Source organism: Mesoplodon densirostris, chromosome 15, assembly GCF_025265405.1.
Source record: "Mesoplodon densirostris isolate mMesDen1 chromosome 15, mMesDen1 primary haplotype, whole genome shotgun sequence".
Taxonomy (NCBI): domain Eukaryota; kingdom Metazoa; phylum Chordata; class Mammalia; order Artiodactyla; family Ziphiidae; genus Mesoplodon; species Mesoplodon densirostris.
Window position 1 is genome coordinate 16,405,267 of NC_082675.1, and position 24,033 is coordinate 16,429,299.

General features: G+C 42.4%; 2 protein-coding genes and 1 long non-coding RNA gene across 7 annotated transcripts in view; 1 reads left to right on the plus strand and 2 right to left on the minus strand.

Annotated features, from left to right (window-relative positions):
* The window catches only part of MAPKAPK5 (MAPK activated protein kinase 5), a 77,052-nt gene that overhangs the window by 36,047 nt on the left and 16,972 nt on the right, over positions 1-24,033 (minus strand). Inside the window, exons 1-4 of one of the 5 annotated variants that reach the window (XM_060118242.1) lie at positions 11,669-11,793; positions 6,445-6,584; positions 3,847-3,938; positions 1,096-2,424 (exon numbers count right to left, since the gene is read on the minus strand). In XM_060118242.1, coding sequence (XP_059974225.1) covers positions 1,096-1,131 — 36 coding nt within the window. In that variant the 5' untranslated portion in view covers positions 1,132-2,424; positions 3,847-3,938; positions 6,445-6,584; positions 11,669-11,793. Of the gene's footprint in view, positions 1-1,095; positions 2,425-3,846; positions 3,939-6,444; positions 6,585-11,668; positions 11,794-24,033 lie in introns of those variants that run through there. The other 4 variants (XM_060118240.1, XM_060118244.1, XM_060118241.1 and 1 more) reach the window with 4 other exon arrangements.
* On the plus strand, positions 1,900-23,299 carry LOC132502382 (uncharacterized). Its single transcript, XR_009534480.1, has 3 exons — positions 1,900-2,069; positions 20,211-20,478; positions 22,855-23,299. It is a non-coding gene; the product is annotated as an uncharacterized LOC132502382 (long non-coding RNA).
* ALDH2 (aldehyde dehydrogenase 2 family member) overlaps positions 21,378-24,033 on the minus strand; it is a 30,223-nt gene continuing 27,567 nt past the window's right edge. The window contains exon 13 of the mRNA XM_060118238.1: positions 21,378-21,951. Within this exon, the coding sequence (XP_059974221.1) occupies positions 21,919-21,951 (33 nt within the window). The 3' untranslated portion in view covers positions 21,378-21,918. The remainder of the gene's footprint in view (positions 21,952-24,033) is intronic.

Consider the following 24,033-nt stretch of genomic DNA (forward strand, 5'->3'; position numbering starts at 1 on the left):
AAAGAAACAAAATGTATCTATCAAAGTAGTCTTTTAGAACCTTTATTTCTATTATTTAAAATCTGATCTTCCTTAATGTGTATGTTGTGATTTGATGCCTCGTTTAAATGGTGACTTTTCTTTGAAGTGACTGATGACTTCTATAAACTTTACCACCCCCAAAATTGTTAGACGTATAAGTTCTTAATTAGTTATTGACTGTAGTGATTGTGTCTTGATGGGGAAAATAACCCCAAGTTGCCTGTCCCTCAAGGGAAAATGAAATTCTTAAATGCACAGAGTTGACCTAATACTGTAAAACAAGTAAATAATACATATCAAACTTTAAGATTCAGTGTTCAATTCACATAAGAACCTAATTTCCTAAGTACAGCTAAATAATTTGTCTGACTCCTGTGACTGAATGCCTCAATGTCTGCCTGTTTAAAAAAAAAAAAAAGAGTAAAAAGCAGGTTTTTAAGAATGTGTCATTTTATTTGGGTCATTTTGGAACACACATATTTGCTTTTCTTTTGGTTAACAGAGCAGTAAGTTACAGGACACCATTAGCTCCTTCTAAATAAACTTAGCGCTACCTAGGAGGAGAAGGAAAAGGAAACAGGAATAGGGGAGGGACCACACGGAAAAGTGGGAACAACTTATTTGCCAAAGGACAGGTCTTGTAAGAAGGCGATCACCTCCTTCTACAACAGCAGATTTAAAACAAATCTGGAGCGATGGGTAAGGTCCAGCTCTCCAAGTGGTGTTGCAGCAGATCATCTGAAAGCAGATTCTGATGGCACTTGGGGAATGATCGAAAACAGTAGTGGGCCCCCCTCCGTCCTACGCATATCAAGTATCTCCACGCCACTCACCTTCCATTCTACCGAAGCGGGGAATCATATCCCCGCTTTAAGCAGGTAAGTCGGAGAGAGTCGGATGTCCCTCCTTACACACACACAAACCCTTCGCCCCAGTGCTGTAAAACGCAGTCCACGGAACCCAGTGAAAACCGAAACCCGGGAGTTGCTCCAAGTTCTCTCCGCTTTCTGAGGTTGGAGCCGAGAGGAATGTCACAGAGACAAAGCGGGGAGGAAGGGGGCATCTCCCCCTTACCTTGATGGCTTTCTCCATGTCGCTCTCCTCCCACATGCTCCGCGGGGCCCGCACGGCCGGGAGCAGCGGAGGCTGCGCAGCTGCCGGATCCCGCCGCAGCCGAAGGAACAAGGGGCTCAGCGATCGGGGCCCTGGGTCTCGGGGAGACGGGCAGCAGCCGCCCCCGGGGACCTGCGGGGATGACGGCCCCGGCGCCGGCTCGGCCTCGGCGGGCGGCCCTAGGCTGGGGGTGGCGGCGGCAGCGGCCCCCGGGAACAAGCCTTTGTGCTGGGCCCCGCGCGGCCGCCTCCCGGCCTCATCCCCAGCCGGGGAGGCAGGCTCCCGGGGCAGGGCGAGGCGGGGAAGGCCCCGATCTGGGGCGATGTGCTGGGGCCTCGCGGGGCCGCCGCTTAGGCCCGGGCTCGCCAGGTCCTGAGGAGGAGCCTGCGCCTCCGCCTCCGCCGCCGGCACCGCCGCGAAGCCGAGGCCGAGCCCACCGCCGCCGCCGCCGCTGCTCCCGCTGCCGCTTCAGCGCCACACATCGCCGGGACACCCGCGCCGGGCAGCCCCGCCAGCCGCCCGCTTGCCGGCGCTGTGCCCCGCCTGAGCTCCGGGCCGCCCCTCCTGCCGCCCGACTTCGTGTCCCCACGACTCCACGCGCCCCTCGTCACGGTCCGCTGCGGTTTCCGAGCCGCCCCCGAACCAAGCAGTTGACTTGCAGGCGTCCGCCAAGGCCTCCCCAAAGTGGCGCCACACCCAGGATAAGCCCCCGGGCCCTCCGCAGCGCTGGCGCCGAGTTGATGACATAAAAGGCTCAGGCTCGCGGGGCGGGGCTATTGGACCTCACCACCGGACTCCAGTGGCTGCGGGAGCGTTTGTCTTTTCTCCCATCGCCGCGGACGAGATTTGTGGCGCCAGAAACACCCTGCGGAAGGAGCCGGGGATACCGACTCGTGATAGAAAAGAGGAAACGGAGGCCACGGGCGGGTCCTACGGTAACAACAATCATATATAATAATAGTTATATATACGGAGAGTGTATTTTACGTGAAGCTCTTTTCTTCTCTTAGTTCCTTTCTCCTTATTAAAGTAGGCATTTGGCCTTTTCAGGTAAGTATGTGCTTATTACCTGTTAACGGATGCGGTAAGTGAGGCTTTCAGAGAGCGGCACTCATTTGCGCACAGCTGAGAAGTGGGCAAGTCCGAACCGGAACCCAGGTTTGTGCTCCTTACACGACACCAACAATCTGTCAAAGAACCTTGCAGGAGCTTTTGGTTAATCACCTCTTGATGCGTCTTCATCCATTCACTTATTTACTGAGCACAGCTGTGTGCCACGCCTACTCGACCCTGGGGAAACGGTAGAAAAAAGACACGGTACCTGCTCATGGATCTTATTTTCAAGGAAAGGGAAGCAGAAAATAAATAGGGAAAAACACAGAGTTTGTGGATAGTAAAAAGAAAGTAAACAGGATGCTGAGGTAAGAGAATAACTGCGTGTGGGGGCTTTTTCCAAGTAGATGATCAGGGAAGGTCTCCCGGGCCGTAACCTTGAAGCTGAGACCTCTAATGAGAAGGAACTGTCTATTGGAAATCCAAGGGGATTTCTGAGCATCGATGGAACAGCAAGTGCAAAAGTCTTAAAGTGGAAGTAAGGTAAATGTGGTCAAGGAGCAGCAAGATCATTGTAGCTGGAGCAGGGTGAGTAGCAGAGAGTGATAAAGGATGAGGTTGGAGAGGTAGGCAGGGGTTGTATCATATACACCCTTAGGGGTCATGGTGAGAACTTCGGGTTTTATTCTAAGCCACTGGAAGGTTTTAAACTAAAGAGTGGGCTTCCCTGGTGGCGCAGTGGTTGAGAGTCCGCCTGCCGATGCAGGGGACACGGGTTCGTGCCCCGGTCTGGGAGGATCCCACATGCCGCGGAGCTGCTGGGCCCGTGAGCCATGGCCGCTGAGCCTGCGCGTCCGGAGCCTGTGCTCCGCAAGGGGAGAGGCCACAACAGTGAGAGGCCCGCCTACCGCAAATAAATAAATAAATAAATAAATAAATAAATAAACTGAAGAGTGATATGATCAAATTTATGTTTTAAAAGATAAGACTCTGCTGTATGGAGAATGAAATATGGGCAAGTGAAAGTGGAGACATGGAGAGTTATTAAAATGCTTTTGGAATAACCCAGATTATTATGAAGCTTGAACTAAGAAAGTGGCAGTAAAGATAGAATAGATGGGTTTATGATATGTTTTGGAGATAGAGTTGAAAGGGCTTCCTGAAGGACTCCACGTGGAAGATGAAAATAAGAAACAAATCAAGGGGACTTCCCTGGCGGTCCAGTGGTTAAGACTCTGCACTTCCACTGCAGGGGTCACGGGTTCGATCCCTGGTGGGGAACTAAGATCCCACATCCCACGTAGCACAGCCAAAAAACAAAAACAAATCAAGAATAACTTCCAGGAGACTGCCTTAAGCAACTTGCATGGATGGTGGTGCCATTCAGTGAATGAAAGACTCAGATGAGAGTGAAGGCAGGGAATCCAGAGTTCTTTTTTATCTGGTTAATTTGAAGTTCTTGAGTAACGTACCAGGGAATAAGTCAAGTATTTGACTTATTTAGTTGTCCTCTTTGTTGGCCATACACCTACAGTACATTCCTCAACCCCCTTAAATTGGCCATATGCCTATGCTCTCCCCCAGTGGAAAGTGAGCAGAAGGGATGTGCACATACCCAGGCCTGGCCCAGAAAATCTGTCAACAGATGCTCTTACTTACTCTGCCAGCTGGAAGATGATGACCAGGTCCTGGAGAAGGCAAGGCTTTAAGATGGAAGATACCTGGGTGGAGGAGAACTCTGCCCTGTTGACCTAAACACCCACTCAGCATTGTTATATGAGGAGAAAAAGAAAAAAAAAAAACCTCTTGTGTTGAGCTTTTATCTATTTTTTTTTATTATAGCAGCTTTGCTTATGCTACCTAATACAAATAAGAACAGTGATCCAGCAGTGAACTTTGGGAGAAAATTTTGAAATTACTTGAATTTACATTATCTGTAACAGTTAGGAAATAGAAGAAGGTACCTTGGATTCATTCATTCACTCAGTAAGAATTTATCAAGTGCCTCTCTGTGCCAGGCACTGTGCTACATAGTAGAGATGCAGAGATGAAATCCCTGCCTTAAATGTTCTGAGTCTGGCAGTTAAACTTATGGCTGTTGGGCTTCTTTCTCTCCTATTCTCTTGTTTATTTGCTCTGAGGAACACCAGGTCAAAAATGTGAGCTGCTTTATTAGTTTCCTGGGGCTGCCATAACAAACTACCACAAACTGGGTGGCTTAAAACAACAGAAATTCTCTACAGTTCTGGAGGCCAAAAGTCTGAAATCTAGGTGTCATAAGGGCCTTGCTCCCTCTGAAGACTCTGGGGAAGAGTGGAGTCTTCCAGCAGTCCTTGGCATTCCTTGGCTTATAGGTACATTATTCTAATCTCTGCCTCGATCTCCACATGACCTTTTCTGTGTGCCTCTATGTTCTCTCTTCTTATGAGGACACCAGTCATTGGACTTAGGGCCCACCCAAATTTAGTATGACCTCATCTTAACCTAACTAATTACATCTGCAGAGACCCTATTTCCACATTCTGAGGTTCCATGTGAACATGAATGGGGGAGGGGATACTAGTCAGCCCACTATAGTTGCCCAATAGAGGGCTCCATGTGTCAAGGAACTAATGTCTCGCCAACTGTCAGTGAGAACCTGAGGCCTGGCCAGTGGTCACATAAGTGAGCTTAGAATGGATCCTCACCTAGCTGAACCCTGAGATGATTGCAGCCTTGGCCAACAACTTGATTGCAACCTTCTGTACCAGGGGCACCCAGCTAAGCTGTGTCCAAATTCCTGACCCACAGAAACTGTGTGATAATAACTGTTTTTAAAGCACTAAATTTAGGGGCAATTTGTCATGCAGCATAGATAACTAATACAGATTTTGGTGCCTGGAAATGGGGTGCTGTCATAACAACTACCTAAAATGTGGGAGTGGTTTGGAACCAGGCAGTGGACAGAAGCAGGAAAGATTTTGAGGAGTATGTTAGAGACAGCCTAAATTATCTTGAACAAACTTAGTAGGAATCTGGACTTTGATGATGCTGCCAATGACAGCTCAAAAGGAAGTAAGGAACATGTTATTGGAAACTGAAGGAAAGAGGATCCTTGTTATGAACTGGCAGAAGGTTTGGCAACAGTATCGTCTGCAAGTATGTGGAAAGAGAAAATGTTCCTAGTGAACTGGGTGATCTAACTAAAGCAGTTACCAAGCAGAAGGTGCTGCCTGGTTTCATCTTGCTTCTTTTAGTAAAATGGGAGAAGAGAGATAAATTATTGAACAATAAGGAGTCAGGACTTGATGATTTTGAAATTTTTTAGTCTCTCTAGATGGCAACCAGGACTAAAATTAAGATAGGGCTTTCAAGCAAAATCAAATCCAGGGTCCTGTAAGGAAAACATGATCTGTGTTTGTCAGTTCAGGCTGCTATTACAAAATATGGCCCTGCAGATGCATGTCTTCTCACATGCAAAATATATTCACTTCATTCCAACAGCTCCAAAGTCTTAACTCTTCAGAATCAACTCTAATGTCTAAAGTATCTACATACTATTGGACTTCCCTGGTGGTCCAGTGGTTAAGACACCATGCTTCCATTGCAGGGGGCATGGGTTCAATCCCTGGTCAGGGAACTAAGATCCCACATACTGTGTGGTGCGGTCAAAAAAAGAATAAAGCTTTCCTTAAAAAAATAAAAGTATCTTGGGCTTCCCTGGTGGCGCAGTGGTTGAGAGTCAGCCTGCCGATGCAGGGGACGCAGGTTCAAGCCCTGGTCTTGGAAGATCCCACATGCCGCGGAGCAACTAGCCCCGTGAGCCACAATTACTGAGCCTGCACGTCTGGAGCCTGTGCTCCGCAACAAGAGAGGCCCTGATAGTGAGAGGCCCGCACACCGCGATGAGGAGTGGCCCCCACTTGCCGCAACTAGAGAAAGCCCTCGCACAGAAACGAAGAGCCAACACAGCCATAAATAAATATTTTTTTAACAGGGCAAAATTCCTTTTAAAAAATAATAAATAAAGTATCTAAATACTATCTAAATCAGATATAGGTGACACTCTAGGTATGATTCATCTTGAAACAAAATTCCTCTCTAGCTGTGAACCTGTGAAACCAGATAAGTTATCTACTTCCAAAATACAGTGGTGGGATAGGCATAGGGTAGACATTCTCATTCCAAAAAGGAGTAATCAGAAGAAAGAAAGGAGTAATCACAAGGAAGAAAGGAGTGATGGGTCCCAAGCAAGTCCAATTCTAGCAAGGCAAATACCTTTAGATCTTAAGGCTCGAGAATAATCCTCTTTGGTTTGATGCTCTGCCCTCTGGATCCACTGGGTTGTGGTCCTGCCTTTGCAGCTCTGCCCAGGCAAGGGTCCTGCCCCCGATGACTTCAGATGAAGCCTGTCTGTCCTGTTGAAACCAAGGTGACGGCCCTGATGATTTCTGAATTGCTTTTGGGATCATTCTTCCCCTTTCGTGAATAGTGCACATTCATAGCCAAGTAGCTTTATCATCCTGTCCTGTAGAATCAACATCTGAAAGCCTGCCTTCATTTCTTCCCATCTCAGTCCCCTTCAGTACAAACAGGCAGTGTTTCTGTTCCTATAATCCAATAATCTCTTATCATTTGATAGTCCATCCACACCCTTCAGTGTTCTCTTCCAAACACATTTGCTCACTTTTTGGGATATGGACAGGCTGAGAATTTTCCAAAGCATTAAATTCTGATTCCCTTTGCTTAACAATTCCTTCTTTAAGTCATCTCTTTCCTTTCACATTTTATTGTAAGCAGTCAGGAGGAAGCAAGCTACTCTTCAAACACTTTATTTATAAATCTCTTCACTGAATATTCATTTTCTTTTTTTCACAAATATGACTTAAATATTTAACTTTGATCTTTTACTTGCAGCAGGATTTTTTCTTTTTTATTAAATTTTATTGGGGTATAGTTGACTTACAATATTTTGTTAGTTTCAAGTGTACAGCAAAATAATTCAGTTATTGAATATTCATTTTCATTGCTCTCCAGCTGTACCTTGCAAAAACACTAGGACACAGTTCAGCCAAGTTCTTTGCCACTTTATAACAAGGATCGTCTGTTCTCTATTGTCCAACAGCATGTTCCTCATTTCCCTCTAAGACCTCAACAAAGTGGACCCTACCATCCATATTTCTGCCAACACTCTGTTCATGATTATTTATGTGTTTGCTAAGAAAATGGAAGCTTTCTCTCCAGCTCTCCTCTTTTCTTTCTGAGCCCTCACCAGAAACATCTATCTTTCTAGCATGTACTTCCAAATTCTTCCAACCTCCACCCTTTCCCCAGTTCAAAAGCTGCTTCCACATTTTTCGGTAATTGTTATAGCAGCACCCCACTTCTCAGTACCAAAATCTGTCGTAGCTTGGGCTGCTATAAGGAAATACTGTAGACTGGGTGTCTTTAAATTAGACATTTATGGGTGTGGCCAAGATGATGGAGTGGGAAGACCCTGAGCTCACCTCCACCCATCAGCACACCAAAATTACAACTATTTACAGATCAACTATTGATGAGAATGACCTGAAGACTAGCAGATTTTCCACAACTAAAGATGGAAAGAAGGAACTACAGGGAATTCCCTGGAGGTCCAGTAGTTAAGACTCTGTTTTCACTGCCGAGGGCCTGGGTTCAATCCCTGGTCAGGGAACTAAGATCCCACAAGTTGTGCAGGGTGGCCAAAAAAAAAAAAAAAAAAAAAAAAGGGAACCACAACCAGGCAGATAGGAGAGGCAGAGATACAGTATAGTTAAGACCCACACCTTCAGGGTAGGCTATCCAGAAGAGTCCAGCCCCAAAACGTCTGGTTTTGAAGACGAGAGGGGCTTCTGTATGGGAGAGCCAGAGGGCTATAGGAAACAGACTTGGCTCTTAAAGGACATATGCAAAATCTCACATGCTCTGAGACCTAGTACAGAGGCAATAATTTGAAAGGAGCCTGGGTCAGACCCACTTGCTGATCTCGGAGAGCCTCCAGGAGAGGCAGGAGGCAACTGGGACTCCCCATGGGGACACAGACTCTGGTGGCAGCCATTTTTAGGAGCTCATTCTACCATGACATTGGTTCTGCCAAGTGTCATTCTGGAGTCCTCCTACTAGCCTATTAGTACCAGGGCCTTACCACCACCAGCCAGTTGGGGATCCCAGGATCCCCAAGCTGAACAGCCAGCCATGCAGGGATCTGCCCCACCCACCAGTGGGCCAGCAGCCTCCACACAAGGCAGGGCCTGGCAGCCAACTGGGCTGGAGGCCAGCCCTTCCTACCAGTGTGCTCAAAGTAGTCAGCCCCTTGACAACAGAAGGACCCATGCAACCCACATGGGGGCACCCCTAGAGCATATAGCTCTGGTAACCAGAGGAGAAGATGCTGCTAAGCCCCATAGGACATCTCTTATATAAGGCCACTTCTCCAAGATTGAGAATTGTATCCAATCTACCTAATACATAGAAATAAAAACAGAATTAGGCAAAATGAAGCAATAGAGGAATATGTTCCAAACAAAGGAACAAGGTAAAACCCCAGAAAAAGACTAAGCAAAGTGGAGATAAGTAATCTAACCATTAAAGAATTCAAAGTAATAATTATAAAGATGTTCAATGAACTCAGGAGAAGAATGGATGAACACAGAAGCTTAACAAAATATAAAGAAGAACCAAACAGCTGAAGAATACAATAGTGGAAATAAAAAATACACAAGAAGGAATCAACAACAGAATAGATTATACAGAAGAACAGATCAGCAAACTGGAAGACAGAGTAGTGGAAATCACCCAAATTGAACACAAAAAAGGAAAAAGAATTTTGAAAAATAAGAATAGTTTAAGGTACCTCTGGGACAACATCAAGCACACTGAAGTTCACATTATAGGGTCCCAGAAGGAGAAGAGAGACAGAAAGGGGCAGAGAACTTACTTGAATACATAATAGCTGAAAACTTCCCTATCCAAGGAAAGGAAGCAGACATCCAGGACCAGGAAGCACAGAGTCCTAAACAAGATCATCACAAAGAGGTCCACACCAAGACATATTGTAATTAGAATAGAAAAAAAATTAAAGAGAGAACATTAAAAGCAGCAAGGGAAAAGGAACTAGTTACATACAAGGGAACTCCTATAAGAATGTCAGCTGACTTTTCAGCAGAAACTCTGCAGGCCAGAAGGAAATGGCACAATATATTTAAAGTGATGAAATGAAAAAAAACCTACAACCAAGAATATTCTACCCAGCAAGGTTATAATTCAGATTTGAAGGAAAGACAAAGAGTTTTACAGACAAGCAAAAGCTAAAAGAGTTCAGTACCAATAAGCCAGCTTAACAAGAAATGTGAAAGGGACTTCTCTGAGTGAAAAGGAAAAGACCACAGGACTTCCCTGGTGGTCCAGTGGTAAAGAATCTGCCTTACAATGCAGGGAACGTGGGTTCAATCCCTGGTCAGGGAACTAAGATCCCACATGCCACGGGGCAACTAAGCCCACGCACCACAACTACAGAGCCCACGTGCCCTGGAGCCTGTGTGCCACAACTAGAAAAGAGAAAACCCACACGCCACAACTAGAGAGAAGCCTGTGCACTGCAATGAAAGATCCTGCATGCCACAACTAAGACCCAATGCAGCCAAAAATAAATAAATAAATAAATAAATGATAAAGAAATCTTTAAAAAAAGAAAAGACCACAACTAGAAATATAAAAATTACTAAAGGAAAAATGTAAAGGCAAATATACAGTAAAGGTAGTAGGTCAACCACTTATAAGGCTAGTAGAAAGGTTAAAAGACAAAAGTAGTAAAATTATCTACATCCATAATCAGTAGTTAAGGGCTACGCAAAACAAAAAGATATAAAATATGGTTTCAAAAACATTAAATATTAAACGCAGTGGTGAGTAAATATGCAGGGTGGTTAGAATGTTCAAACTTAAGAGATCAACTTAAAATAATCACATATGTATATATGATTGTTATATATAAACCTCATAGTAACCACAACCCAAAAATCTATGATAGATACGCACACAAGAAAGACAAAGGAATCCAAACATAACACTAAGGATAGCCATCAAATCACAGAGGAAGAAAGCAAAAGAAGAAGAAACAAACAAAAGAGAACTACAAAAACAACCAGAAAATAGTTAACACAATGGCAACAAATACATATCAATAATTACTTTAAATGTAAATGGATTAAATGCTCCAATTAAAAGATTTAGAGTGGCTGAATGGTTAAAAAAAAAAACCCAACAAGACCCATATATATGGTGCCTACAAAAGATTCACTTCAGATCTAAAGACAAACAGATTGAAAGTGAGGGGATGGGAAAAGGTATTCCATGCAAATGGAAATAAAAAGAAGGTTGAGATAGCAATACTTATATCAGACAAAACAGACTTTAAAACAAAGACCATTAATGAGACAAAGAAAGACATTAGATAATGATAAAGGGATCTAGCCAATAAGAAGATACAACAATTATATATGTACCCAACACAGGAGCATCTAAATACATAAGGCAAATATTAACAAATATAAAGGGAGAAGTTGACAGTAACATATCATTGTAGGGGACTTTAATGTCACATTTACATCAATGGACAGATCATCCAGACAGAAAATCAATAAGGAAACACTGGCCTTAAGTGACACATTAGACCAGATGGACTTAATAGATGTAAATAGAACTTTTTATCCAAAAGCTGCAGACTGAAAATTCTTTCCAAGGGCACATGGAACATTCTTCAGGAAAGATCATGAGTCTCAATAAATTTAAAAGAACTGAAATTATATCAAGCATCTTTTCCAGCCACAGTGATAGGAGACTAGAAGTCAACCTCAAGAAAAAAATGGCAAAAAATACAAACACGTGGAGACTAAACAGTATGCTACTAAACAACCAATTGTTCACCAAAGAAATCAAAGAGGAAATTTAAAAATACCTGGAGACAAATGAAAATGGAAACACAGTGATCCAAAATCTATGGGATGCGGCAAAAGCAGTTCTAAGAGGAGAGTTTATAGGTATACAAGCCTACCTCAGAAACAAGAAAAGAAATCTCAAACAACCAAACTTTACACCTAAAGGAACTAGAAAAAGAAGAGCAAACAAAACCCAAAATTAGTTGAAGGAAAGAAATCATAAAGATCAGAGCAGAAATAAGTGCAACAGAGATGAAAAAGGCAACAAAAAAGATCAATGAAACTAAGAGGTGTTTCTTTGAAAAGAGAAAATTTAGTCAGACTCATCAAAAAAAAAAAAAAGAAAAAGGGCTCCAATAAATAATTAAAAATGAAAGGGAAGTTACAGCCAACACCACAGAAATACAAAGGATCATAAGAGATTACTACAAGCAATTATATGTCAATAAAATGGACAACCTAGAAGAAATGGATATATTGCTAGAAATGTACAATCTACCAAGACTGAGGCGGGAAGAAATGGAAAATATAAAGAGACCAATTACCAGTAATGAAATTGAATCTGTAATTTTTAAAAACTCCCAACAGGGACTTCCCTGGCAGTCCAGTGGTTAGGACTCTGTGCTTCCACTGCAGGGGGCCCGGGTTTGATTCCTGGTCGGGGAACTAGGATCCTGCAAGCTGCAAGGCACAGCCAAAAAAAAAAAAGTGAAAGAAGACAGACACAAAAGGTCACATACTGTATGACTCCACTTACGTGAAATATCCAGAGTAGGCAAATCCCTAGAGACAAAGTAGATTAGTGATTGCCAGGGGCTGGGGTGGGGGGAGTGGGGGGGATTAGGGGATGACAGCCAAGGAGTACAGGTTTCTTTTTAGGGCAGTCAAAATGTTGTAAAATCTATTATGGTGATAGATGTATAATTCTGTGAACATACTAAAAGAATTCAATTGTACTCTTTAAATAAATGGGTGAATTGTATGGTATGTGAATTATACTTCAGTAAAGGCATCTTAATGAGGAAAGGGGGTGGAGGAAGAAGGAAGGAAGAAAATGGGAAGGAACCATCCTTTCTTGTGATAAATCAGTGTCTCCCAAACTTTAATGCACAGACTGACCCCTGAGGAGCTTATTAAAATGCAGGTTTTGATTCATTAGATATGGGGTGGAACCTGGGAATTTGCATTGCTAAGAAGCTGCCTGGTGCTATAGATGCTGCCAGTTGGTCCTGGACCACACTGATGAGTGAGTGTAGACACCTCCAGGGTGCCCATCACCCAACAGCCCCTGCTTAGGGGATGGGCTTAACATCTAGTGAGTACCATGTGGCCCCAAACTGCAGCCACAGCTGACTGGCTCAGGACTGGACTTCTGGGCCAAGCTGGACCTATCAGAAGCTCATGGGAACTGAGACTGGAACATTAAGCCAGCCGTGAGTCGTGTTGTCCAGGCTGAGGCAGTCATCGTCTGCTGCATGAATATTAAAGCAGTGAAAGCCAATCTGCAGAGAAAGGAGAAGGCTGTGGAGAGAAGCAAAGAAGAGCAGCATCCAGTCTCTTGGTACTTGCTGTCCCTCATCCTGCCCCAAACATCTCCCTTCTGCCTGATACTGAGATTGACGTCTCGACCCTCTGAGTGTCACCGAGTCGTCACTTAATGGACATTTAAGTTGTTTGAAGTTTTCTGCTATCACAAATAGTGCTTGGAAAGAGCATTTAGGAAACAAACATATTTTGTCCACTTGTCCATTTGTTATCTTGGAAAAATTTTTAGCAGTGGATTCCTACCAGAAAAGTCATACCAAGTTATATTCTGTAGTAGGGGAGCATGCACTGGTTTTTTACCTAAATTTCTGTTCCTCAAATATAGCATAATAAAATTTGACAGTCTGTGAATGGAAAGTTCTAGCATTTGCTGAACTTGACTCAGTTCAAATCCTTCAGCCTCTCAAGAGTTGGAAGGGACCCTAGCAATCATCAAGTCCAACCCTGTGCCCACAGCGCAGCTCTGCATTTCTGCGGCTCCTCAGCCCCTGCTGGAGCACTTCCCTTGACCTGGCGTGAACCTTCCCACACGCAGCTTTTTCTGCCCATTGCCAGAGATTTCCTGCTTGCTTCCCTCACTGTTCACTGACTGGCTCGGGTCTCTCCTTTGGGAGCCACAGAAACATCATCCCTCTTCTGGGACTGGGACAGCTCCTCAGATGTCTCACTTGGTCGTTTTTTTTTTTTTTTTTTTTTTAAGTATTATTTTGGTAAAAACTGTAAAACATCAAATTTACCATCTTAATTATTTCTGAGTGTATAAATTAGTAGTTTTAAGTATATTCACAGAACTTTTTCATCTTGTAAAAGTGAAACTCTATACCCATTAAACAACCACTTCACTTGGTAGCCTTTTGAAGCCCCAAGGGGAACGTAAGATTATGAAAAGGCACAATTTCCAAAGAGTTACAATATCTCATTTGACGACTGTGATTCCCACTTTTCAGCTGAGAAACAAGACACAGAGATGAACATGACATATTGATATAGCTTTAAAAATAAACCATTAAATGCTCAGATGATTATGGTGATGATGGTTTTTATTGTTATTGCCAGGTAATATACTGAATTGATATCCTTATCTCTACCCTTTGCAATGGAATTGAAAAGAGGGATCAGTAGGAGTCAGAAACGAGTGAAGGGCAGGTGCTATCTTAGTCTATTCGAGCTGCTCCAACAAAATGCCACAAACTGGGTGGCTTAGAAGCAACCGGAATGTATTTCTCACAGTTCTGGAGGATAGAAGTCTGAGGCCAGAGTGCCAACATGGTTTGGGTGAGGGCCCTCTTCCTGGATCATAGCTGGCATATAAGAGTCTCTAAGGAGGCAGAGTAGGACCAGGAAATATCACCAGCTTCCCCCAGGATAATCCTGTTCCTCAGATGTTCCTAGTGTTGTCAGAAGCTCCCACAAGTATTGGGTCAGTGTGTATCAAATGAAATTCCCTGTATTAGGTAACTGAACTGTGGTTACTTAAGGGAGTATCCAAGATAAAAATTCAAACACATTAAAGTATTAAGAAGTAAATGGGCATGATGCCTGCAACTTACTCATAGATGGTCCAGAAAAAAGAGAAAATATATAATGGGAGTTGGGAAGGGGGGTAAGAAGGGATAGAGCAAATGGGAGAAAATGCTAAAAATGGATGCATTTGGGTAGAGTATATGAGAGATGATTGTACTTTTCTCAAAACTCTAAGTTTGAAATAATTTCAAAATAAAAAATAAAGAGCAAACACAAGTCTTTCTGAAGGAAGTTCAGATCCCTCTCATATTAAGGAAATGAAGGTTTCTGTATGGAAGGGTCAAAGAACGACCTGATACATTTTTTCCTCAGGTGGTGGTTCTCAAAGTGTGGCCGCCAGACCAGCAGCATCAGCATCACCTGGCACTTAGTAGATACACAGTAAATACTTCTTCCTGGGGCCACCAGATTGGGAGCCAGGGGTATATTTCACTGAACATTTTTTTTTACCGTGTTTGTTTATTTCCTTTTCAGAAAAGGGTTAATAAAATCAATATAAATGAATATCAGTTCCCTTTTATTCTTCACAAAAGAGCTGAGTGAGAACTGGATGTTACTGTAGGGATCGTGAGGAAATGGAGGCCCAGAGGTAAGGCAGCTAATTTTTTTAAATTAAGGTAAAACTCACATAACATAAAATTGACCATTTTAAAGTAAACAATTCAGTGACATTCAGTACATTCACAGTGTTGTGCAACTATCACCTCTATCTAGTTTGAAAACATTTTCATCATCCCCAAAGGAAACCCATATCTATTATCTGTCCCCTTTCCTCCTTTCCCCAGCCCCTGGCAACTACCAATCTACTTTCTGTCTCTATGGATTTACCTATTCTGAACATTTCATAAACATGGAATCAGACAGTATGTGGCCTTTTATGTTCAGCTTCTTTCACTTAGCATCATGTTTTTGAGGTTCATCTATATTATAGCATGTATCAGTGCTTCATTACTTCTTTATGGTTGAACAATATTTCATTATGTGAATGGACCACATTTTGTTTATCCATTCATCTGTTGATAGACATTTGGGTTGTTTCCACCTTTTGGCTACTGTGAATAGTACTGCTGTGAACATTTGTGAACAAGTTTTTGTTGGAGTCCCTGTTTTCAGTTATTCTGGGTATGTGACCCTGGCCTCTTGATTCTCTCATTGCATTTGCCTGCTAGGTATTGCCCACGTACAGTCATGTTGTATGTAACACCATGTTTTGTTTTGTTTTGCTTGTTTTAACCTTTTTTTTTTTTTTGCGGTACACGGGCCTCTCACTGTTGTGGCCTCTCCCGTTGCGGAGCACAGGCTCCGGACGCGCAGGCTCAGTGGCCATGGCTCACAGGCCCAGCCGCTCTGCGGCATGTGGGATCTTCCCGGACCGGGGCACGAACCCGTGTCCCCTCCATCGGCAGGCGGACTCTCAACCACTGCGCCACCAGGGAAGCCCTAACCATTTTTAAAATTGAAGTATAGTTAATTTACAATGTTGTGTTAGTTCCAGGTATACAGGAAAGTGATTCATATATATATATATATATAATATATATATATATATTATATATATATTATATATACTTTTTCAGATTCATTTCCACTATAGGTTATTACAAGATTTTGAATATAGTTCCCTGTGCTATACAGTAGGTCCTTGCTTATCTATTTTATATATAGTAGTGTGTATATGTTAATCCCAAACTCCTAATTTATCTCCCCGCCCCCCCACTATACTCTTTAGTAACCATAAATTTGTGAGTCTTTTTCTGTTTTGTAAATAAATTCATTTGTGTAACACCATCTTTGAAAGACACCAAACTGGTAGGTCTGTCTAGCCTATCAGCTCTCGGAGAGGATAACACTGTAGTTGTACTTATTGACCACGAGGTGGCGCCTAGACTTAGAAAACGCCTCATCAGCTCGGTTCTCGGGGCTGCGTAGTTCCTTGTGTCCTTTATTCAGCCATTTTCTCTTGGGCACTGGGCAAGGCTAAAGGCAGAAACAGCAGCTTTACACCCAATACTCCTGTGACTGACCCATATCCAAATACCCAGAGAGATTAGGTTATAACCTGAGAACTTTTTGCTTAGCTAGTGTTCTAACTGGTTTCTGTCACTAAAAGCACAAGGAGATTAATGTGTCTAGGATGTCAGAATCAACATTATAGACATTTCTTAATAGCTAGCATTTCCTTTGTTATTTGTCAGTTTAAAAAACAGATTCTCTTACAATTACAATGAGTCTAATTCACAGGAACTGGGGGCAAGAAACATTACATTTCTCTGTTTTCTCCAATTCACCCCAACAGGGGTTTTGGCAACAGTGAAATATTAAAAGGTCGGCAGTAACTCGGGAAACTCTCCAATCTCTGTCTTCTCCTTCAGATAAGAGCACCAGTATTCTTTGGGGGATCCATCCCTCCCTCATTTTCAGCCCAGATGGACTAGAGGGGACTCCAGTCCTGACCACAAGGGTGGACCATTATGACTCAGGTCTAAGTGAATCATCACATCGCGACCCTCTGGCCACAGTGACTGGTTGAGGGAGGGGCAGGATGTCACATCAGCTGGACCAATTAGCATGAACCGCTTTGCTGTGGGGCTAGCAAAAAGGGACTTTCTCCTAGCCAGTGGACTTGAGTCTGGCTGGGTGTGAGACAAGAGCTGTTGAAGCCAGTTGGCTCTTCTAAGGATCCAGACCCACCAGAACCAAAATGGGTATGGTCTAAAAATGAAGCCCACCTGGCAGAGGTGGAGCCAAGAGATGGAAACTTTTTGAACTTCTGAATCAAGCCATGGCCAAAGCTGAGATGTCAGGATTTTGGAATATAGGAACCATTTTTTTACCCTGGTTTGAATTTGGTTTTCTGACACTTGCAACTAAAATATTCTTCAGTAATACACTGTCTGTTCAGAAAATCTTCCCAGTACTCTCACCCTACATCATGAGATTTGGATTAAATTGGTGGTAATGTTAGTCATAGGAGAGGCATGGCCCAAATTTTTGAGGGTACTGTTTCACATCATGGTAGGGATTGCTATTTGCCTCCCCAAATCCATTTTCCTTTTCTTCTTTAGATTTAAGAACTTCAATTTTAGCTAGGCACGCTGATCCCTGGCTAAAAAGACAATATTCCTTATCCTTCTTTGCAGCTAGATGTGGCCATGTATCTTAATTTTGTCCAAAGACATATAAGTGGAAGTTTTGTGGCCAACCTCTGGGAAGTTGCCTTATAGAGAAGAGTGTCCCACCTTTCTTTGTCCTTTTTACCATCCTGCTCCCTGGAATGTTGATGTGATGGCTGGAATGTTAGCAGCCATATTAAACCTTGAGGATGAGGGTCATATTCTAGGGATAATGGAACATTGAAATAGTAGGATCCCAGGTTGCTTAAAGACTTTGTGGAATCACATTAATAGCCCTTAACTGCCCAACTTTGGACTTCTTTTACTTGAGAGAGAAATAAACTTTTATCCTTATTTTAGTTGTTATTTTTGCCTGAGAAACATGGACTGGGAATAAAATCAAGGAGTGAAAGAGTCAGAACCTTGTAACTCAGTGAAAGAGACACCAAACTAGGTAATATAATGCTAGCTTTGCCTCTATAGTTCCTAATTCACTGTTCCTTGTAACCAGTAAAACAAAACATTAAAAGTGTGTTTATTATAATTAACAAAATAAATACTACATTAAAAAATATGTTTAGTGCATGGAGGGTGACAAAGCTCCCAACACTGTAATCCCACAATCTGGGAGTGTCTAGTCATTTTATCGTGACACTTCACTTCAGTGCAATCGCTTGTTTCATTATCTCCACAGCCAGACTAAGCATTGGGAGCCAGGAATGTCACCAGCATTACTCCCTAAGGAAGCGGTTACCTAGCACAGTACCCAGCCTGTGATAAGTGCTACTTAAAGACTTCCTGAAACAAGGAATAGATAAATAGCACAGTACCTAGCCTATGATAAGTGCTACTTAAGACTTCCTGAAACAAGGAATAGATAAATGAACGGAAAAAAGGTAAAATTTTAAAAATCAAAAAAAATTGCCAGAATGATTTGTTAACACATTGCTGCAAGGGGATGGTAATCTCAGGTCCCCCCATTTATCTCCTCCAAGTTGGCTTGGGCAGTTCCCAAATCTTGTCAGAGAAGCAGTGAACCGAAGGCTATGAATTTGTTCAGTCTGAACTGCTGGCGGGAGACTCTTGGTGCTGGGATGTACAAGGAATCCCGTTTCCCAAAGTAAGCTTGCCCACCAGTCGTGTTATTGAGATGATTTCAGGTGGTACAAAGGCAAACTCGATGTCTTAATGATTACATATTTGTAAATTATCCAAAACTTACAAATATGGCCAAGGAGATAAATGCATGTCCTTTCAAAGTCATGCCTAACCCCATTTCACAGGCCCACCCAAAGATTTTCTCATTTTCTAGGACAAGAGTCAGCAAGCTACGGCCAGGAAACCAAATCCAGTCCGTGGCCGATTTTTGTACAGCCCTCAAGCTAAGAATGTTGGTTTTTCCCCCATTTTTAAAGGACTAAAAACCAAAAGAGAAAAAAGAATATGTGACAGAGATGTTATGTAGCCTGAAAAGCCTAACATGTTTATCACCTTGGCCTTTTACAGAAAGCTTGTCAACTCTGCCCTAGGAGATCGTAGCATTGTTTGAATTTGCTGTTAACTAATTAAGAGCTCACTCTGTGAAGTGACCTATAATTTATATATAGATTTATGTCCAGTACAGCTGCAAATGATTTCTATCTGGTAAAAACAAAATGCTCATGGTTAGTTACTGTTTCTTGCTTTATAGGACATTAACCAGTTTTGTATCTAACCTAGCAATCTTTTTTTAAAATTATTTTTATATATTTTATTTTTGCCTGTGTTGGGTCTTCATTGCTGCAAAAACCTTTATTAAAATGCCCACAAATGGGGCCTCCCTGGTGGCGCAGTGGTTGAGAGTCCGCCTGCCAATGCAGGGGACACGGGTTCGTGCCCCGATCCCGGAGGATCCCACATGCCGCGGAGCGGCTGGGCCCGCGAGCCATGGCCGCGGGGCCTGTGTGTCCGGAGCCTGTGCTCCGCAACGGGAGAGGCCACAGCAGTGAGAGGCCCGCGTACAGCAAAAAAAAAAAAAAAAAAAAAAAAAAAAATGCCCACAAATGGCCAGTTCCGCAGTGATTTTTGAACCTGCTTCATCATCTTTTCTTTTTAATTGAAGTATAGTTGATTTACAATGTTGTGTTAGCTTCTGGTGTTCAGCAAAGTGATTCAGTTATTTATATATATATATATATATATATATATATATATATATATATATATTCTTTTTCATATTCTTTTACATTACGGTTTATTACAAGATATTGAATATAGTTCTTTGTGCTATACAGTAGGACTTTGTTGTTTATCTACTTCATCATCTTATTAATTAATGAGTAAAATCTTTGACCTGTGTTCATCTTATATTCACATAGGGGTCATGTTTTTAACTTCTGAAAATCAGACTTTGACATGCATTTATTATTGCTTAGGGTAAATATTTAGCAGATAATAGTGGTACTCCCATTTACATAAAGGGCATAAATTATAGGCAAATAACCCAGGCTCAAACCTTCAAGAATTTAACTTCTGGCAAGCAGCCTGGAAAGCAAGTAAAATACGTGAGTACTGTCTAGGGAGCATTCTTCCCTGCCTGCGGGGGCCCTTCTTATCCTTCCATGATGTCATTACCTGATCGCTCTCATTGTCAATATCTGGCATCTATATTATAATCATCACTTTTGAGAGTCTGTTCCCCTCACCAGATCCTGAGCTTCTAGATAGTGTCTTACAAGTCTTATTCGTCTTTGCATCGCCAGTACCTAGCGCTTAGTAACCTCCCAGTAAGTGTTTATGATGGATGCATGTGTGAGGGGCGCGACCTTTTCTTCCATCAGGCCAAGCTTAGGCCAGGCATCCCCTTTTGTACTCTCAGAACACCCTCTTCATGTTATATCCCTATGTTTAATGCCTCTCTCCCCAGGTAGATGCAAGAGCCATGGGGACAGGGACAGACGTTTCAGCTGACCTGGTGCCACTCACTGCACACCACCTTAAGCCTAAGAAGCTGCAGAGAAGATGGGAGAACGGGGGTGAGCTCAAAGCTTTGCCCTTTGCTGCTCGGTTCACATGTAATGGCACTGTTGCTGCTGCTCATCATCAAAGCTAAAATACAGAATCATTTCTTGAAGCAACGTCAACTGGAATATCCCATTACTGCTGACTGGTCATAAAATCCTTGTCTCAATGAGGTACACCTATTTCAGCTATAGAATGATTAATTTGTATACATATATATATATAATCTAAAAGATTAGCTTTACTTGTATTTCATTATTTTAAATTTAGTAACATTGTTTCATCTTTTATGTCTTCTATTTATGGCAGTTAAATGCTATTCTTTTTAGGTATTGCAGTAAGGTATTTTTCAAAATTTTTATCTAAATAAGAGTCAATTTAAAGAAAAAAGTAAATGATAGTACAGGTATATGCATATATGACAAAAATTGTGAAGTGCTATTCAAAGAAGTCCAATTAGTCTCTAGTGGAATAGGGATCGCCTATCAAGATGTGGCTTAGCCTCAGTGAAATAAAGCCAGGGGTCAACCAGTGAGCTCCATCACTCCCTGACACTGTCTGCAAATATTATACAGGTGTTTTTTTCTCAGGAAAGGAACAAACTTTCCCTCAAATTCTTAAGGAATCTGTGACCCAAATGTGATCACTCACAAACTATTACTGTGATTCAATTCTTTTTGCTCACTAAGGAATCTTCTGATTCCTAATTTACTAATAATACTGATTACTAATTTGCCAGGTCCCTTGACTAAAGTAAGGCAGTGTTCTTGATACAAGATTCAAAAGGTCCGGCTATTGGAAATACAGACCTCACTTAAAGTGAGTAAGCTGACATCTGGTTTTCAAATTAATCTCTTATGAAACTGGTCCAGCAGGAATCTGTCTCATTTGTTCTGACCAAGTTTTTGAACTTAAAACACTGAGAACCAACCTTGGGTGTCAAGTGTGTGTTTCCTGGTTTACCTCCCTCTCTCTGAGGGCAGAGGCTGGGGAGTCTTGTGTAGGTGTCGTCCTCAGTGTGTCGTACAGGGCCCACCACACATGGGCAGGCCGGAAACATCTGTTAACTACGTGCAGGAAACAAAGGCTATTTATCCACAGTAGGGGATGGGTGACAGTTGTTTACAATGTGACATACACACAGAGGGGTCAACATATCTATGTGACAGCATCTCCTTGGGTTGAGATGGAGGAAGAGTTACCTAAAAAGTGAAGAGCAGCACTGTTTTTAATGAGTTTTAGTCCAGAATACAAAGCAAGGTGCTAGTTGCTGCTTCAAAGATGGAACAGTGGTAAACAATGGCTTTTTCTTCCCCCATTAAGGCAAGTTACAGAAGTGTTTCAGATGGACAGGATGAGACACTTGAATCTATCTTTGAAAAATCACCCTGAAAGCTAGTAGTATTGTTGCAGTTTAAAAGGCTTTCCATATACCCTTTGCCCCACATCCACTCTATTTATTGATTCAAATTCTGGAACTTTCTTGATCCAAGAGATTTTTCTGGCAGAATTTCTCTTTTGAGACCTTTAACATGCAACGGCCATCTTTCTTGGTTTTGTTGCTTATCTCCTTGAACTTTCCATCACTGGATGAGTAAAGCCAGCATGGTTCTTTATGAGTTCTTCTGAGGAACTTTGACTGTGACCTGTAAGAGGGGTGCAGAGAAGCTGTTAAATCTTCATGCTTCCCTTTGGTCTGCAGGCCCCCTCAGCTGGGTGCTGCCTGAGCTATAAACAGAAGGGCTTTCCTGACTTCTAACATCTTGATGGCCAGTGGCCAATCCCAGCAACCGCTAGGGCTGTGTTCTGCATGAGATCACACTCTGCCTCCCCTTGACCTAGTCATTCTCAACCAGGGGCAGCTGTGCCCCCCAGAGAACAATGGGCAATGTCTAGAGACATTTCTGATTGTCCCAGTTGGGGCGAGGGTTGCTACAGGCATCTAATGGGCAAAAGTCAGGGATGCTGCTCAACATCCTACGCTGCACATGATAGCCCCACCACAAAGAATTATCCAACCCCAAGTGTCCACAGTTCCAAGGCTGAGAGACCCTGACCGAGATCCATATGTTCCTCCACAAGTATCAGAGCCAGGAAAAGATAATGTGCTCAAGCTCACAGGTGTCTCAGTGTGTTGGGGGAAGGTTCCAGACTCAGATGGATATGGGGTTGAATCCCATCTTTCCCCACTACTGGGCAAGTGCTTCACCTCTGTGTGACTCGTCCCCTCATCTGTAAACTGGGATAACAGCAGTATCTCCTTCATGGGGTTGTTGTGAGCATTAAATGATGTAACATACATAAGACAGTCTAGCGCAGATTCTGGCACAAAGTAAACTTTCAGTAAAAATAAAAAGAAATTTTCTCATCAGTCCCCCTTGCAAACTTGACTTCTGAGACCTTTAGCATGCAACGGTCATTTTTGTTAGTGAAAGATAACACTAACAAAAATCCCTATTTTTTTTTAAACCCCTATTTTTGTTAGTGTTATCATTCAAGTTCCTAAAGCTCAAAATACAGGACTTTTTTTTTTTTTTTTTTTTTTACAGGAATCTTTATCATGAGCACCAAGAACAGTGTGGATACTGGGCTGAATCAGCTTTGCCCCCTTCACCCACATCCTCTAACCCTCCTAAGCCATCAAGTCCTGTCATTTCTTCAAAAGCCTTCTCGAGTTCTCCCCAACATCTCATTTCCTGAGGGCTCCAGCATTCGCAGCTTACAGTTGGATTCCTCCACAAATCACCTCAACTCAAGCCTCTCCTTTTCAGGCTCTTCCACTGCCCTCCAGTCAATCCTTAAATACTGCAGTTCCTTGGGGCTCAGTCCTAGGCCTCCCTCCTCCCTCACTCCATACCTAAGTAATGTCCTTTGTAACTATTGTTTTGATGAAGAGTTATAGGCTCATGACATCTCAATGTCAATATCAAATCTGGGTCTCACCTCTTGTATATAATGGAAACATTTCAATAAACAAGTAAACATGTTTACTTCATTCCAGTGATCTTCTTGAGAACTTACGTTGTATCTTATTAGAGTTTCATACTATATAGTATATACTGAATGAAGACTGCTGTTTACTCTGTTCCCCCTTTCTCATCCTGCTCCCATCGCCGCCCCCCACCCCCAGGCTGGTTTGCTTGCCCTGTGCCCATTTCTCTTTTCTTAAAATATCATTTGTGAGTATGTTTCCTGGTTAAATTATAATTAGTATTCATTGTAGACAGAAAATCATTTTTACTTTAGTATCTTTCTTTCCTGTCATTTTTCATATTGATAAAGATATCTGAGTATCTGTATATGAGCAAATACAGTTTTAAAGTTGGGCGTATACTGCATATATCACTTTGTATCCTGCTTTTTTTCTTTAAAGGATAAGCATTTTTTATACCAAATATTCTACAAAAATACTTTAACAGCTACTTAATATTCCATAATTTATTGGGCATTTAGGTTACATCTGATTTTTCCCTGTTGGAGAATGCTGTGATGGCTATTTATGGAAATAAAGCTTTCTTTCTATTTCTGATTAGTTCTTCAGGATTGCAGATGCAAAGGATATGCCCCTTGATATCTAATGCCTCGTAGCTTGATTCTTATTAGAAGTTTTTCCTCGCTGCTTCAGCCCACTGGGATCTTTGCCTCCTCTCAGGTTTTACAGAACTCAGTGTATAACAAAGCCCAGCAAAGGACTGTGTAGGCATAGTGGTGGTCAAGTTCCTACTTAT